Genomic DNA, 16,292 nt, shown 5'->3' on the forward strand with positions numbered 1-16,292 from the left:
GAGAATTAATGAATTTACATTAAGAGTTTCCCTCTTAACCTCAAGAGGGAAACTCTGTAAAACACCATTTCTCCCTTCCAGTTCTGCCAATGAGGAAGCAGAATTTAACTTGATGGACATACATAGAAAGGGATTGGCTGAATGGCTGAATGAAGGAAACAGACTCAGGAGGCATTTATCAACATATGCTGAAATGGGCATGATAGCAAATTATTCCGAGAATTCCATGACTACTTAGTATCTGCAATTCTAAGGGCTTCAGAGACTCAGTGATGGGAAGAACTCAAACCTTCACCTAAAAAAGTTTAATGGAAACTCCTTTGTTCTTTGAGATACTCAAGTGAGCTTTGGAAAATCTGGTGCAGGTACTAAGAACTGTGCTGAAAATCATGGGCTTTGGAAAGGGCTTGGTGGCATCACATTTGGACTAAGCTGAACTAGTTAGCCAAGTGTGGTTATTGAATTCTGGGTGGAAACTGTTGATCTGAGCCAAGTAGATTCTCCCAGTTGTCTGAGAATATAGCAGCTCTAATATCTGCTGGCATTCTCTCCAAGTTCTCTCTTTCTCCTCCTCTCTCCCTCTTTTCTTGTCCCCAAATCCACTTACAGGGCTATCTTTCCTCTTCTTGATATTATCACAGGGGCATGAGGCAAACATGGTTCCATTCCCTCCCTGCTGATGGACAATAAAGATGCTGGCTCTGCTTCTGGGAAAGGACAAGAATGATGAAGTTAGATCAGAACAGAAAGATGCTCATAAAGGCACAGGTATGCAGCCTCCTGGCCCAAAGAAGGAACGCTGGGGTGGAGGATAAATTGTGGGAACGGAGGGAATGTTTATGATTTCTGGGCCAATAAGAAGTCAATTCCCAAGGCTCCTTGTTAGATAAATTGTTCAGGTTCACCTCTGTTCCCTGAATAGATCGACTTCCTTAGGGGGGGGAACATGGCAGTAAGAAGGTTGTATTGAGTATATTATGTCTTCAAGAGGCAACTTGGAGTACGCTGTGTTTCCCAACTTGCTCTGCACCCAGTCCTCAGGGAACAAACTTTCCTAGTCTCTAAGATTCTGTCTCCCCAAGGCCCAGGTCTTCTCATAGAGGAAGTATCCATTTTTCTTTGAAGTCAGTCTTCCTCATTATTCTGAGAATCAAAAACAGGGTTCCCCTGGTGGCTCAGTGGTAAAAAATCCACCTGCCAGTGCAGGAGACACCAGTCTTCCTGGTCTGGAAAGATCCCACACATCACGGATGAACTAAACCTGTGAGTGAGCCACAACTGTTGAGGTTGTGCTCTAGAGCCCAGAGGCCGCAACTACTGAAACCTGCATGCCCTAGAGCCTGTGCTCCACAATAAGGGAAGTCACAGCAATGAGAAGCCTGCACACCCCAACTAGAGAGTAGCCTCTTCTTGCCACAACTAGACAAAAGCCGTCACAGCATTGAAGACTCAGCATAGCCAAAAATAAAAAGAACTCACCAAATAAAGGGGCAAACCTTGTAGCTCAGTCAGTAAAGAAACTGTCTGCAATGCAGGGGACCTGGGCTCGATTCCTGGGTCAGGAAGACCCCCTGGAGAAGGAAACGGCAACCCACTCCAGTATTCCTGCCTGGGGAATCCCATGGACCAAGGAGCCTGGCAGGCTGCAGTCCATGCAATCACAGAGTTGGACACTGCGGAGAGACTAAACCACCACCACCTAAATGAAAATTTAAAAAAATATTAAAAACATTTTATTTAAAACAAATAAGCAAAAAGTCTCTCTTATCCACTCAGCAACGTAATACACAGATGCAAGTCTGCTTCTGACACCACTTAACCTCAAGATGGAAACTTTGTAGAGACACCATTTCTCCGTTCCAGTTCTGCCAATGGAGGAAGCAGAATTTCACTTGATGGGCATACATAGAAAGGGGTTGGCTGAATGGGTCTGCAGAAAGATCTTTGATCTGAATATGGGTCCCAAGGTGGTATCAGTGGGTGTCTCTCCCTTTGCATTTTTAGCAATTCAGTTTCCTGAAGTCATTGTCAGATTTTTGGGTTTTGTGTCCACTTAATAAACATCCACAAAACTGACTGGTATGTTAAGTTTCAGTTTAAAAAATCCTTTTGTTATAGAAATAACCAATTGCAGACAGAAGTAGATTACATAGCCTTAAAAGATGATGCTGTGAAAGTGCTGCACTCAAATGTCAGCAAATTTGGAAAAATCAGCAGTGGCCACAGGACTGGAAAATGTCAGTTTTCATTCCAATACCAAAGAAAGGCAATCCCAAAGAATATCCAGACTACCACACAATTGCACTCATCCTACATGCTAGTAAAGTAACGTTCAAAATTCTTCAAGCCAGGCTTCAGCAATACATGAACCGTGAACTTCCAGATGTTCAAACTGGTTTTAGAAAAGGCAGAGGAACCAGAGAGCAAATTGCCAACATCCGCTGGATCATTGAAAAGCAAGAGAGTTCCAGAAAAACATCTATCTCTGCTTTATTGACTATGCCAAAGCCTTTGACTGTGTGGGTCACAATAAACTGTGGAAAATTCTGAGAGATGGGAATAGCAGACCACCTGACCTGCCTCTTGAGAAACCTGTATGAAGGTCAGGAAACAATAGTTAGAACTGGACATGGAACAACAGACTGGTTCCAAATAGGAAAAGGAGTATGTCAAGGCTGTATATTGTCACCATGCTTATTTAACTTTTATGCAGAGTACATCATGAGAAATGCTGGGCTGGAGGAAGCACAAGATGGAATTAAGATTGCCGGGAGAAATATCAATCACCTCAGATACGCAGATGACACCACCCTTATGGCAGAAAGTGCAGAAGAACTAAAAAGCCTCCTGATGAAAGTGAAAGAGGAGAGTAAAAAAGTTGGCTTAAAACTCAATAAGATCTTGGCATCCAATCCCACCCCTTCATGGCAAATAGATGCGGCAACAGTGGCTGACTTTAATTCTTGGGGCTCCAAAATCACTGCAGATGGTGATTGCAGCCATGAAATTAAAAGACGCTTCCTTTTGGCCACAGCAATCAGAGCAGAAAAAGACGTAACAGGAATCCAGATAGGAAAAGAAGAAGTGAAACTCTCGCTGTTTGCAGATGACATGATCCTCTACATAGAAAACCCTAAAGACTCTTCCAGAAAATTACTAGAGCTAATCAATGAATATAGTAAAGTTGCAGGATATAAAATTAACACACAGAAATGCCTCGCATTCCTATATACTAACAATGAAAAAATACAAAGAGAAATGAAGGAATTGAATGGTGAATACCATTTACCATTGCAACAAAAAGAATAAAATACTTAGGAGTATATCTATCTAAAGAAACGAAAGACCTATACATAGAAAACTATAAAACACTGATGAAAGAAATCAAAGAGGACACAAACAGATGGAGAAACATACCATGTTCATGGATTGGAAGAATCAATATTGTCAAAATGGCTATACTACCCAAAGCAATCTATAGATTCAGTGCAATCCCTATCAAGCTACCAATAGTATTTTTCACAGAACTAGAACAAATAATTTCACAATTTGTATGGAAATACAAAAAACCTTGAATAGACAAAGTAATCTTGAGGAAGAAGAATGGAACTGGAGGAATCAACCTCCCTGACTTCAGACTCTACTACAAAGCCACAGTCATCAAGACAGTATGGTACTGGCACAAAGACAGAAATATAGATCAATGGAACAGAATAGAAAGCCCAGAGATAAATCCACGCACCTATGGACACCTTATCTTTGACAAAGGAGGCAAGGATATACAATGGAAAAAAGACAATCTCTTTAACATGTGGTGCTGGGAAAACTGGTCAACCAGTTGTACAAGAATGAAACTAGAACACTTTCTAACACCATACACAAAAATAAACTCAAAATGGATTAAAGATCTAAATGTAAGACCAGAAACTATAAAACTCCTAGAGGAGAACATAGGCAAAACCCTCTCCGACATAAATCACAGCAAGATCTTCTATGACCCACCTCCCAGAATATTGGAAATAAAAGCAAAACTAAACAAATGGGACCTAATGAAACTTAAAAGCTTTTGCACAACAAAGGAAACTATAAGTAAGGTGAAAAGACAGCCCTCAGATAGGGAGAACAAAATAGCAAATGAGGAAACAGACAAAGGATTAACCTCAAAAATATACAAGCAACTCCTGAAGCTCAATTCCAGAAAAATAAATGACCCAATCAAAAAACTAAACAGACATTTCTCCAAAGAAGACATACAGATGGCTAACAAACACATGAAAAGATGCTCAACATCACTCATTATCAGAGAAATGCAAATCAAAACCTCAATGAGGTACCATTTCACGCCAGTCAGGATGGCTGCTATCCAAAAGTCTACAAGCAATAAATGCTGGAGAGGGTGTGGAGAAAAGGGAACCCTCTTACACTGTTGGTGGGACTGCAAACTAGTACAGCCACTATGGAAAACAGTGTGGAGATTTCTTAAAAAACTGGAAATAGAACTGCCATATGACCTAGCAATCCCACTTCTGGGCATACACACTGAGGAATCCAGATCTGAAAGAGACACGTGTACCCCAATGTTCATCACAGCACTGTTTATAATAGCCAGGACGTGGAAGCAACCTAGATGCCCATCAGCAGATGAATGGATAAGGAAGCTGTGGTACATATACACCATGGAATATTACTCAGCCGTTAAAAAGAATTCATTTGAATCAGTTCTAATGAGATGGATGAAACTGGGGCCCATTATACAGAGTGAAGTAAGCCAGAAATATAAGGAACATTACAGTATACTAACACATATATATGGAATTTAGAAAGATGGTAACAATAACCCTATATGCAAAACAAAAAAAGAGACACAGAAGTACAGAACACACTTTTGAACTCTGTGGGAGAAGGTGAGGGTGGGATGTTTCAAAAGAACAGCATGTATATTATCTGTGGTGAAACAGATCACCAGCCCAGGTGGGATGCATGAGTCGAGTGCTTGGGCCTGGTGGGCTGGGAAGACCCAGAGGAATCGGGTGGAGAGAGAGGTGGGAGTGGGGATCGGGATGGGGAATACGTGTAACTCTACGGCTGATTCATATCAATGTATGACAAAGCCCACTGGGAAAAAAAAAAGGCGCTTACTTCTTGGAAGGGAAGTTGTGACCAACCTAGACAGCATATTAAAAAGCAGAGACATTACTTTGTCAACAATGGTACGCCTAGTCAAGGTTCTGGTTTTTCCAGTAGTCATGTATGGATGTGAGAGTTGGACTATAAGGAAAGCTGAGTGCAGAATAATTGATGCTTTTGGACTTATGCTTTTGCGTTGGAGAAGACTCTTGAGAGTCCCTTGGACTGCAAGGAGATCCAACCAGTCCATCCTAAAGGAGATCAGTCCTGGGTGTTCATTGGAAGGACTGATGTTGAAGCTGAAACTCCAATACTTTGGCCACGTGATGCAAAGAGCTGACTCAATTGAAAAGACCCTGATGCTGGGAAAGACTGAGGGCAGGAGGAGAAGGGGATGACAGAGGATGAGATGGTTGGATGGCATCACCGACTCAATGGAGAAGAGTTTGGGTAAACTCTGGGAGTTGGTGATGGACAAGGAGGCTTGGCGTGCTGCGATTCATGGGGTCGCAAAGAATCAGACACATCTGAGCGACTGACCTGAAGGTTGAGTCATATGATATTGTCAGTACTCTGATTTTTGACCAAGAAAACTCAGTTTTTAGCATGACTCAGCTCTATGTAATGAAACCCATGTATTCATCACACAGGTTCAGTGATAACCAATTAGATGCTTGTTTCATATGTATTCTATCTACTTGGATCTCTTCCCCAGGATTATTTCAGAGTAGATCTTATATATCACATTATTTCAGTGCAACTCTAAAAAGACAAGTTATTTCTAACACCATATACAAAAATAAACTCAAAACGGATTAACAATCTAAACATAAGACCAGAAACTTTAAACCTCTAGAGGAAAAACATAGGCAAATCACTCTCCTATATAAATCACAGCAGGATCCTCTATGATCCACCTCCCAGAATATTGGAAATAAAAGTAAAAATAAACAAATGGGACCTAATTAAACTTAAAAGCTTTTGCACAATGAAGGAAACTATAAGCAAGGTGAAAAGACAGTCTTCAAAATGGGAGAAAACAGTAGCAAACGAAGCAGCAAAGAATTAATCTCAAAAATATACAAGCAACTCCTGAAGCTCAATCCCAGAAAAATAAATGACCCAATCAAAAAATGGGAAGAGATCTAAACAGACATTTCTCCAAGGAAGACATACAGATGGCTAACAAACACATGAAAAGATGCTCAACATCACTCATTATCAGAGAAATGCAAATCAAAATCACAATGAGGTACCATTTCACGCCAGTCAGAATGACTGCTATCCAAAAGTCTTCAAGCAATAAATGCTGGAGAGAGGTGGAGAAAAGGGAACCCTCTTACACTGTTGGTGGGAATGCAAACTAGTACAGCCACTATGGAGAACAGTGTGGAGATTCCTTAAAAAACTGGAAATAGAACTGCCATATGACCCACCAATCCCACTGCTGGGCATACACACTGACGAATCCAGATCTGAAAGAGACACGTGCACCCCAATGTTCATCGCAGCACTGTTTATAATAGCCAGGACATGGAAGCAACCTAGATGTCCTTTGGCAGATGAATGGATAAGAAATCTGTGGTACATATACACAGCAGAATATTACTCAGCCAGTAAAAAGAATGCATTTGAATCAGTTCTAATGAGGTGGATGAAACTGGAGTCTATTATACAGAGTGAAGTAAGTCAGAAAGAAAAACAGCAATATGGTATATTAATACATATATATGGAATTTAGAAAGATGGTAACGATAACCCTATATGCGAGGCAGCAAAAGAGACACAGATGTATAGAACAGTCTTTTGGACTCTGTGGGAGAGGGGGAGGGTGGGATGATTTAGGAGAATGGCACTGAAGCATGTATATTATCATGTGAAACGAAGCACTGGTCCAGGTTGGATGCATGAGACAAGTGCTCAGGGCTGGTGCACTGGGAAGACCCAGAGGGATGGGATGGGGAGGGAGGCGGGAGGGGGGCTCAGGATGTGGAACACATGTACATCTGTGGAGTATTCATGTCAGTGTATGACAAAACCACTACAATATTGTAAAGTAATTAGCCTCCAATTAAAATAAATGAATTTATATAAAAAAGCATAATCACAATCCCAGTAGTGTACTTTAAAGTATTAATGATAATTATATTATCAAATTATAATTTTATTAAAAAATAAAGTATCCAATACTCAAATTAACCCAATTGCCTCATGATTTTTTAAATAATTTTTTCACATTAGAATCCAAGTAATATCCCTATATTCCAATTGGTTGATAGCTGTCTAAAGTCCTTTCTAACCTATAGGATTTTTTTCCCCCTCTTGTATGTGATTCTTGGAATTTATTTGTTGAAGAAATGGTCTGGATTTTGCTGATTGCATTTGTGTGCTATTGCTTCAAATGTGCTTCTTGTAAGTTATAAATATAAATTGATGTGTAGATCTAGATACTTGATCAGGTCCTGGGTTCATGTTTTGGGGAAATGATACTTTATGGTGATGTTGTGGACTCTCCTGAGGAAGCACATACTTTTTTTCAGCTTTATTGACACATAATTGACTAATAAAATTGTAATATGTTTAAGTACACAAAGTGAGACTTCTTCAGTGGTCCAGTGGTTAAGACAGCATGCTTCCAATGAAGGGGGCAAGGATTCGATTCCTGCTTGGGGAACTAAGATCCCACATGTTGTGCAGTGTGGCCAAAAATAAATAAACAAGTAAAGTAAGAATGAAAGGTTTGAATTAAAAAAAAATACAGGAAGCAATAATTTGATATACATATATATTGTGAAGGACTTTCCTGGTAGCTCAGCTGGTAAAGAATCCACCTGCAATCCGGGAGACTCCAGTTGGATTCTTGGGTTGGGCAGATCCCCTGGGGAAGGGATAGGTACCCACTCTGGTATTCATGGGCTTGCCTGGTGGCTCAGATAGCAAAGAATCCTGCTGCAGTGCAGGAGACCTGAGTTCCATCCATGGATTGGGAAGATCCCCTGGAGGAGGACATAGTAACCCATTTTAGTATTTTTGCCTGGAGAATCCCCATGGACAGAGGAGTCTGGCGGGCTACAGTCCATGGGGTCGCAAAGAGTCGGTCATGACTGAGTGGCTAAGGACAGCATAGCACTTGCACATTGTGAAAGGGTTTCCACTACCAAGTTAGTTAACACATCCATCACCTCACATACCGCCACCCTTTTCTTAGATTCTGAATGTATATTATACCATGAAGTAATTTTTTCCCCCTCATTTCATTTAGCATAATGCCTTCCAGCTGCATTTTTTGGGTCACAAATGGTAGGATTTCCTTCTTTTACAAGGCTAAACAATATTCTATTGGACATATATACACCACATTTTCTTTATCTTTTCATCTGTCTATGGACACTGTTTTCATACCTTGACTGTTGCAAATAATGCTGCAATGAACATGAAAATATTGAAATTTCCTTGAGATGGTTTCATTTCCTTTGGATGTATTGTCAGAAATGGAATTTATGTATTATATGTTAGGTCTACTTTTCATCCTGAATTAGGGTGTGTGCTGGGCTTCCCCTGTAGCTCAGTTGGTAAAGAATCTGCCTGCAAGGCAGGAGACCTGGGGTTCATTCCTGGGTTCGGAAGATCACCCAGGAAGGAAATGGCAACCCACTCCAGTAGTCTTGTCTGGAGAATCCCTTGGACAGAGGAGCCTGGCAGGCTACGGTCTATGGGGTCGGAAGAGTCGGACACGGCTTAGCGACTAACCCACCACACCACCAGGGTGTGTGCTACATCCGATGATGACACCATCCCCATACAAGGAAGGAGGGGCAGGTTTGAGGCTCACAGACACAGAGAAGGCTCATGTGAAGATGAACAGGTTAGGATTCATGTAGCCCCAAGCCGAGGACGGCCAAGGGTTTCCTGCCGTGCTACTGTTTTTCATAGCACCGGAAGTTTTACATTTCCACCAGTAAAAGCTATTTTTTTCTCTTTGTGTGTTCTGTTTGGTTGTCTTTGTCTGTTTGTTTTTGTAACAGCCGTCCTAATGGGTGTGAAATTTCACTGGGGTTCATTTGCGTTTCATGTGGAGTGCCTTTTCATGTGCTTACTGGTTATTTGTAGATTGTCTTTGGAGCAATGTCGATTTAAGTCCTTGCCCCATCTTTAATTGAGCTGTTTAGCTTGTTATTGTTGTTCACATGTAAGAGTTCTTTATGTATTCTAGATATTAGTTCCTTAGTAGACCTTCGGTTTACAAAAGTCTTCTCCTATTTCATGAGCTGTCTTTTTATTCTGTTCATCGGGCATTTTGATGTTCAGAAGTTTCAAATTTTGTTAAAAATTTTTATTGGAGTATAGCTGATTTACAATGTCATGTAAATTTCAGGTATACAGCAGAATGAATCTTATATGTATGCATGTATCCACTCTTTTTTTCATTCTTTTCCCGTAAAGGTCATTACAGAGTAGAGTTCCCTGTGTAATACAGTAAGTCTTTATTAGCTGTCTGTTTTATGTATAGTAGTGTGTATTTATCAATCCACATCTTCCAGGTTGTTCCCTGCCACATATGCCCTGGTAACCATAAGTTTGTTTTCTATATCTGTAACTGTATTTCTGTTTTGTGAATAAGTTTGTTTGTACCCCACCCCCCCACCTTTTTTAAGATCCCACATATCAGCCATATCTTATGATGTTTGTCTCTCTGTTTCTGGCTTACTTCACTAGGTACTGCAATCTCTAGATCCGTCCATGTGCCGCAAATGGCATTATTTCATTCTTTTTTATGACTGAGTAACATCCCATTGTATATCATTGTATATATAACACACTTTCTTTATTCCTCCGTTGATGGACATTTAGGTTGACACCAGAGTCAATCTGTTGCTAGTATATAGAAATGGAACTGATTTTCGTGTATTGCTCTTATATCCTATATGAACTGTATAGCTCTGCTGAATTTGTTTGTAAGTTCTAATAGGTTTTTTTTTTTTTGGCATCTTCAGGGTTTTTCACCTATGAGATTATGTCATCTGTGAACAAACATCATTTTACTTTTTCTTTCCTAATTTGGGGGGCTTTCATTTACTTTTCTTGTCTAATTGTTCTTTGTAAGAGTTCTAGTACTATATTAAAAGAAATAGTAAAAAAAAAAAAAGGCATTTTTGTTTTTTTCCTTATATTAGAGGGAAAGCTTTTGGTCTTTCATCATTGAGTATGGCAGGACTGATGCTGAAGCTGAAGGTCCAATACTTTGGCCACCTGATGTGAAAACCCAACTCATTGGAAAAGACCCTGATACTGAGAAAGATTGAGGGCAGGAGGAGATGGGAGCAACAGAGGGTGAGATGGTTGGATGGCATCACTGTCTCAATGGACAAGAGTTTGAGCAAACTCGGGGAGATAGTGAAGAACAGGGAAGCCTGGCATGCTGCAGCCCATGAGGTTTGAAGAGTCGGACATGACTTAGTGACTGAACAACATTAAGGATGGGGTGGAGGTGGCAGGGGATCAGGATGGGGGACACGTGTACACCCATGGCTGATTCATTCATGTCAATGTATGGCAGAAACCACTACAATATTGTAAAGTAGTTAGCCTCCAATTAAAATAAATTAATTTACAAGAAAAAAGAAAAAAAGAACAACAATCCCACTCATGACACCTTGATTGCAGTCTATAAGAGAGCTTAAAGCAAAGTCATACTTGAATACTTGGTTCACAGAAATTATGAAACAATAAATGTGTATTATTTTAACTGAACTACATGTTGGACCTAAAACACTTGCAGAATTTATCCCAGATTAACAAAGGAAAGAAAAACTTAAATGAGAAGCACATAGAGGGCCTTCCCTGGTGGCCCAGTGGTTAAGAATCTGCCTTCCAATGCAGGGTATATGGGTTCGATCCCTTGTCTGAGAGCTAAGATCCCACATGCATTGCAGCTATGAAATGTAAAACAGAAGCAATATTGAAGCAAATTCAATAAAGACTTCAAAAATGGTCCACATCAAGAAAACATCTGAAAAGAAAAGGAAAAAAAGACATGAACAGCTCCTAATCCAAACTTGCTTCTGACTGCATATTTCGCTTCCTTCATCTAGCACACTGTCCTTGCATTATGGCTTTCATGTCCTTCTCACTCTCAGTATTTGGTTAATTAATTTATTTTTTTAAAAATTGTGATTCTCCCTGCGGCTGCTGCTGCTGCTGTGTGTGCGCTCAGTCAAGTCTGACTTTTTGTGACCCGTGGACTGTAGCTCACCAGGCTCCTCTGTCCTTGGAATTTTCCGGGTAAGAATACTGGAGTGGGTTGCCACTTCCTACTCCAGCGGATCTTCCTGTCCCAGGGATCCAGTCCAAGTCTCTCATCTCCTGCATCGGCAGGCAGATTCTTTACCACTAGCGCCACCTGTGAAGCTTGTTTGGGCTAGTAATGGTTGTTTTGTTTAATTTTATTTTTTTAAAGGAACATCAGTAAACTCTGTTTTGTTTTCAAAGTTCAGCACTTGGAATTTTATCCCATGTATACATTCATGATAATTAAGGGGAAGAGTAAAAATTTCTGACCTCTAAAAGTCATTGCCTTACAATTAGGAGAAAAGAGTTGATGAGCTCTCATGCTATCTTTTTGTAGACACGGGGAAAAGCCGTTAATCTCTCTTGTTTAATGCTTTATGCCCACTGCTAAGAAAAATAGCCATCATGGAATAGATGTTTGGTAAATGTTTGTTGAATGAACGGATGAAGCATATATTGGGGTCAACAAATGATGGAAGTTGATATCAGAAGGACAAACAAGGTGAATCTCTCCCAGAGCTCTGATTTTTATTTATTAACATGAAACAAGCTGAAAATATTCTGGAAATCTTAGGTTTTTATTGGCTGATGGAAATTCTTCTTCCATAGAGAAAAGGGTGGTTAAATTAGTGCTTTACCTCAAGTTGTATCTATCTGTATCAGGGAGAGAACTATTCATAAAGATTCTATGAGTCCCCATATTGTGATCATTTTTCCCTTTTTAAAAATGTGGACCATTTTTTAATGTCTCTATTGAATTTATTACAATATTGCTTCAGTTTTATGTTTTGGATTTTTGGCCGTGAGGCATGTGGGATCTCAGTTCTCTGGCCAGGGATTGAACCCACATCTCCTGCGTTAGAAGGCAAAGTCCCTGTAATCATTTTCAGTCACTGACAATTCAAACCCTTTCCCAGTCAACACCATAGAATGGTAATTTCTATTCATGTGACAAGAGAATGGAGGGGAGTTAGAAAGAAAGGGTGTTATGGTTTAACTTGTACCTGTGTTGTATGTCTGTGTGTGTGTTATTCTAAAAGGGCATGACCAGGGACTTCTCTGGTGGTCCGGTGGCAAAGACTCTGTGCTCCCTATGAAGGGGGTCTAGGTTTGATCCCGGGTCGGGGAACTAGATCCCACATGCCCCAACTAAGACCCAGCACAGTCAAATAAATACATAAATATTAAAAAGAATAAAAAGGCATGATCCATGATCCATGGATCCATGATCCATGAGTGCCCCATGGGCAAACTTTAGTGTTTTTAAATTTTTGATTTATCTAATTTATCTAAATTTATCTAATTTGTCTATTAAAATATTACCCACAAAGGGCATTTTCACTTTTCTCACATGTACCCTTACTAATAGAGTACCAAAATGGGACTGTAGCTGATCTGTTGGTTCAACTGATACATTCTAATTTAATTTTCATGAAAGGAAAATAGGCAAATTAGATGTAGGATTCTTTAAAGCCATTCTACTAAGGGTAACATCAGATTCTTAGCACCTCTTGAAAACTTCTGACCTCTGCAAAGTCACTGCCTACTTTACTTTAGTTGTAACTCTCCATATACGTAATAGGATTACTCTCTAATAGAGTGAGACTTACTGCCTTCATAGGACTTTAGAATGACTAGATAAGACACAGAAAAGAAACAAACCATAGTGTTTGGCACAAGATAAACTCATAATGAGTAGCTCTTATTTCTGGTTTGGGCTTCTCTGGCAATTCAGCTGGTAAAGAATCCACCTACAATGCAGGACACCTCCATATTCCTGGGCTTCCTTGGTGGCTCAGATGGTAAAGAATCCATCTGCAAAGCAGGAGACCTGGGTTCAATCCCTGGCTTGGGAAGATCCCCTGGAGCAGGGCATGGCAACCCATTCCAGTATTCTGCCTGATGAACCCCCTTGCCTGGACAGAGGAACCTAGCGGGTTACAGGCCATGGGGGGCAAAGAGTCAGACGGGACTGAGCAACTAAGCACAGCACAGCATATTTCTGGTATAAGCAGTGTTGCCACTTACAGTCCACAGGCATATGTGGCAACTGAGACATGCCAAGTCTTCCCTCTGGTTTAGAGATTTACGATCCAATTGACTGATATTTTGCTCTTTGTCTATGAGATAGACAACAAAAAGTAGTATTTCCTCATTTCCTTAGGGCATGGTCTGAATCTTTTCTCCCTTGTGATTTGCACAACTTTTATAGAGCGTAAACCATCGTGCTCCCTATGAAGACAGGATAGGAGTGGGAGGAAGGGGCCTGTACAACTCATTCCCATGCTCCCTGACTTTAGTCCTTGGAAGTCAAGTTAACTGGCTGCTTCTTTGGAGAAAGGTCACCCTCTTAGGTTGGTCCTAAAGCCCTCAGTACCTGGCACCTCCCATATCATTCAGCGTAACTGGACTTTTAACTTCACAAATGCATGCTTCACTCCTTCTCTTGCTTTCTTACTTTTCCACAGGTTGTTTTGTCTTTCTGAGATGTTCTTTCTCCTCATTTTGCCTGATAAACATATTCTCATCCTTTGGGTTTTTGGATCACCTCTCCTGGAAGAATTTCCCTAATTCTCCCTCACTCTGTTGTGTGTTCCTACTGGATTCTATCCTTCCTCTCATGTTCATATTCCATTCTACAACAACTAAGTGTAGAGTGTCTTCTCCCACACTCAGCTGTAAACTCCAGACTGTTGGGATCTTATCTGTCCTGCTCACATTTCCACGAGCAGCATTTATATCCAACCCAGAATATGTACTTAACAAATATTTGTTAAGTGTTCAATGATTTCAAAACCAGGGTGAACCCAAGCTTGTAGGGCTAGGCTGATCTTCTGGATGATAGCATGAGGTTTACCTAAAAAACACCCTTTTTGGTCTCACTATTGGAGAAAATGGGCTTCCCTGGTGGCTCAGTGGTTAAGAATCTGCCTGCAATGCAGGAGATGTAGGAGAGGCAGGTTTGATCCCTGGGTTGGGAAGATCCCCTGGAGAAGGAAATGGCAACCCACTTCAGTATTCTTGCCAGAAAAATCCCACAGAGGAAGGAGCCTGGTGGGCTACATACAGTTCATGGTGTCACAAATAGGCAGATGCCGCTGAGCGTGCACACACACACACACACATTTGAGAAAATATTTATGGGACCCTCCTGATGTTCCCTTTTAAATTTCTGCAATTCAAAATTCAGAATGGCTGCACTCCCAACTCTTGCAATCCCATATACTTGCCCAGGACCCTAGACTTTGAGGTCCTGCGTCTAGGAAGCTCCCAGATGAACTAGTGGTCATGAAGATGAGATGACTTTTTTTCTCTCATGAGATTCCTTAGGGCCCCCTTCAGGTCTCTGTTCCTCAGGCTGTAGATAAAGGGGTTCAGCATGGGGGTGACGGCAGTGTACATCACAGCAGAGGCTTTCTCCTTCACAGCTGTGCGGACAGATGAAGGACACAGATAGACCCCAATGGTGGTCCCATAAAGGAGGGCAACCACGGAGAGGTGGGAGCTGCAGGTGGAGAAGGTTCTCTTCCTGCCTCCCGCAGAGGGCACCTTCATGATGGCCACAATGATGCGAGCATAGGAGGCCAGAATGCAGATGAATGGCGTGGCTATGACCATCCCTGCCACAATGAGCACAAAGATCTTATTCACAGAGGTGTCCGCGCACGAAAGTCTGAGAAGTGGGGTGAGGTCACAGAAGTAGTGAGGCAACTCATTATTGCCACAGAAAACCAGACGGGCCATCAGGAGGATGTGGGTGAGGGAGATGAAGCCGGAAAACACCCACGGACCACCGACCAGCAGGCCACAGAGGCGTGGGCTCATGATAGTGGTATAGTGTAAAGGGTGACATATAGCCACAAACCTATCATAAGCCATCACGGCTATTAAGACACTGTCCATGATGCCAAAGAAATGGAAGAAGTACATTTGTGTCAGGCAGCAGGAATAAGAGATGGACTTACTCTTGATTTGGATGTTCACCAGCATCTTGGGGACAGTGTCGGTGGCCAGGCAGAAATCAACCAAGGAGAGATTGGCCAAGAAGAAGTACATGGGGGTGTGGAGGTGGGAGTCTGTGCTGATGGCCAGGATGATCAACAGGTTCCCCACTACTGTGACCACATACATGCAGAGAAACAGAGCAAAGAGGAGAGTCTCCTGTTCTGGCTTTTCTGAAAGTCCCAGGAGGATAAACTCAGATGAGCTGGTTTGGTTGTCTGGTTCCATGGATATAATTCCTCTGGAAGTATTGAAACAGTGAAGTTACGTGAATGCTATTGAGATGATTCTGGAAGATTTGAAGAGATTACCTTCAATTTCCATGCATGCCTGTGTTCAGTCATGTATGACTCTTTGCAAACCTCACCAGGTTCCTCTATCCATGAGACTTCCCAGGCAAGAATCCTGGAGTGGGTTGTCATTTGCTCCTCTGGGGGATCCACCCTAAGTTTCCAATCTGGACTAATTATGATGTCAACTTAAATATGTGTTCCATCATGTGTTCCATTTTGAACCACTGATGTAGTGTTTACATCTCTTATGTCAAGATTTGGCTCAAGGTTGCTCCCTTGAATATCCCTGATTCATACAAAGACTGATAGTAAACCATGCTTGAACTCTGGCTGAGGAAACTACTAAAGGGTTTGCTGCTGCTGCTGCTGCTAAGTCGCTTCAGTCGTGTCCAACTCTGTGCAACCCCATAGACGGCAGCCCACCAGGCTCTGCCGTCCCTGGGATTCTCCAGGCAAGAACACTGCAGTGGGTTGCCATTTCCTTCTCCAATGCATGAAATTGAAAAGTGAAAGTGAAGTTGCTCAGTCATGTCCGACTCTCTGTAACCCCATGGGGTGCCATTGCCTTCTCTGACTAAAGAG

The 16,292-nt window shown here is 41.4% G+C and overlaps 1 protein-coding gene across 1 annotated transcript; it reads right to left on the reverse strand.

Moving 5' to 3' along the window:
- Positions 1 to 14,694: 14,694 nt before the first annotated feature.
- Positions 14,695 to 15,645, reverse strand: LOC136156166 (olfactory receptor 1M1-like). Its single transcript, XM_065918670.1, has one exon. The coding sequence runs from the start codon at positions 15,643 to 15,645 to the stop codon at positions 14,695 to 14,697; it is 951 nt and encodes a 316-aa protein (XP_065774742.1).
- Between the last annotated feature and the right edge of the window lie 647 nt (positions 15,646 to 16,292).

Source organism: Muntiacus reevesi, chromosome 1 (genome assembly GCF_963930625.1).
Source record: "Muntiacus reevesi chromosome 1, mMunRee1.1, whole genome shotgun sequence".
NCBI classification, from domain to species: Eukaryota; Metazoa; Chordata; class Mammalia; order Artiodactyla; family Cervidae; genus Muntiacus; species Muntiacus reevesi.

Excerpts from the sequence above, each read along its gene's own strand:
- LOC136156166 (XM_065918670.1), bottom strand. The coding sequence starts at position 15,645 with ATGGAACCAGACAACCAAACCAGCTCATCTGAGTTTATCCTCCTGGGA.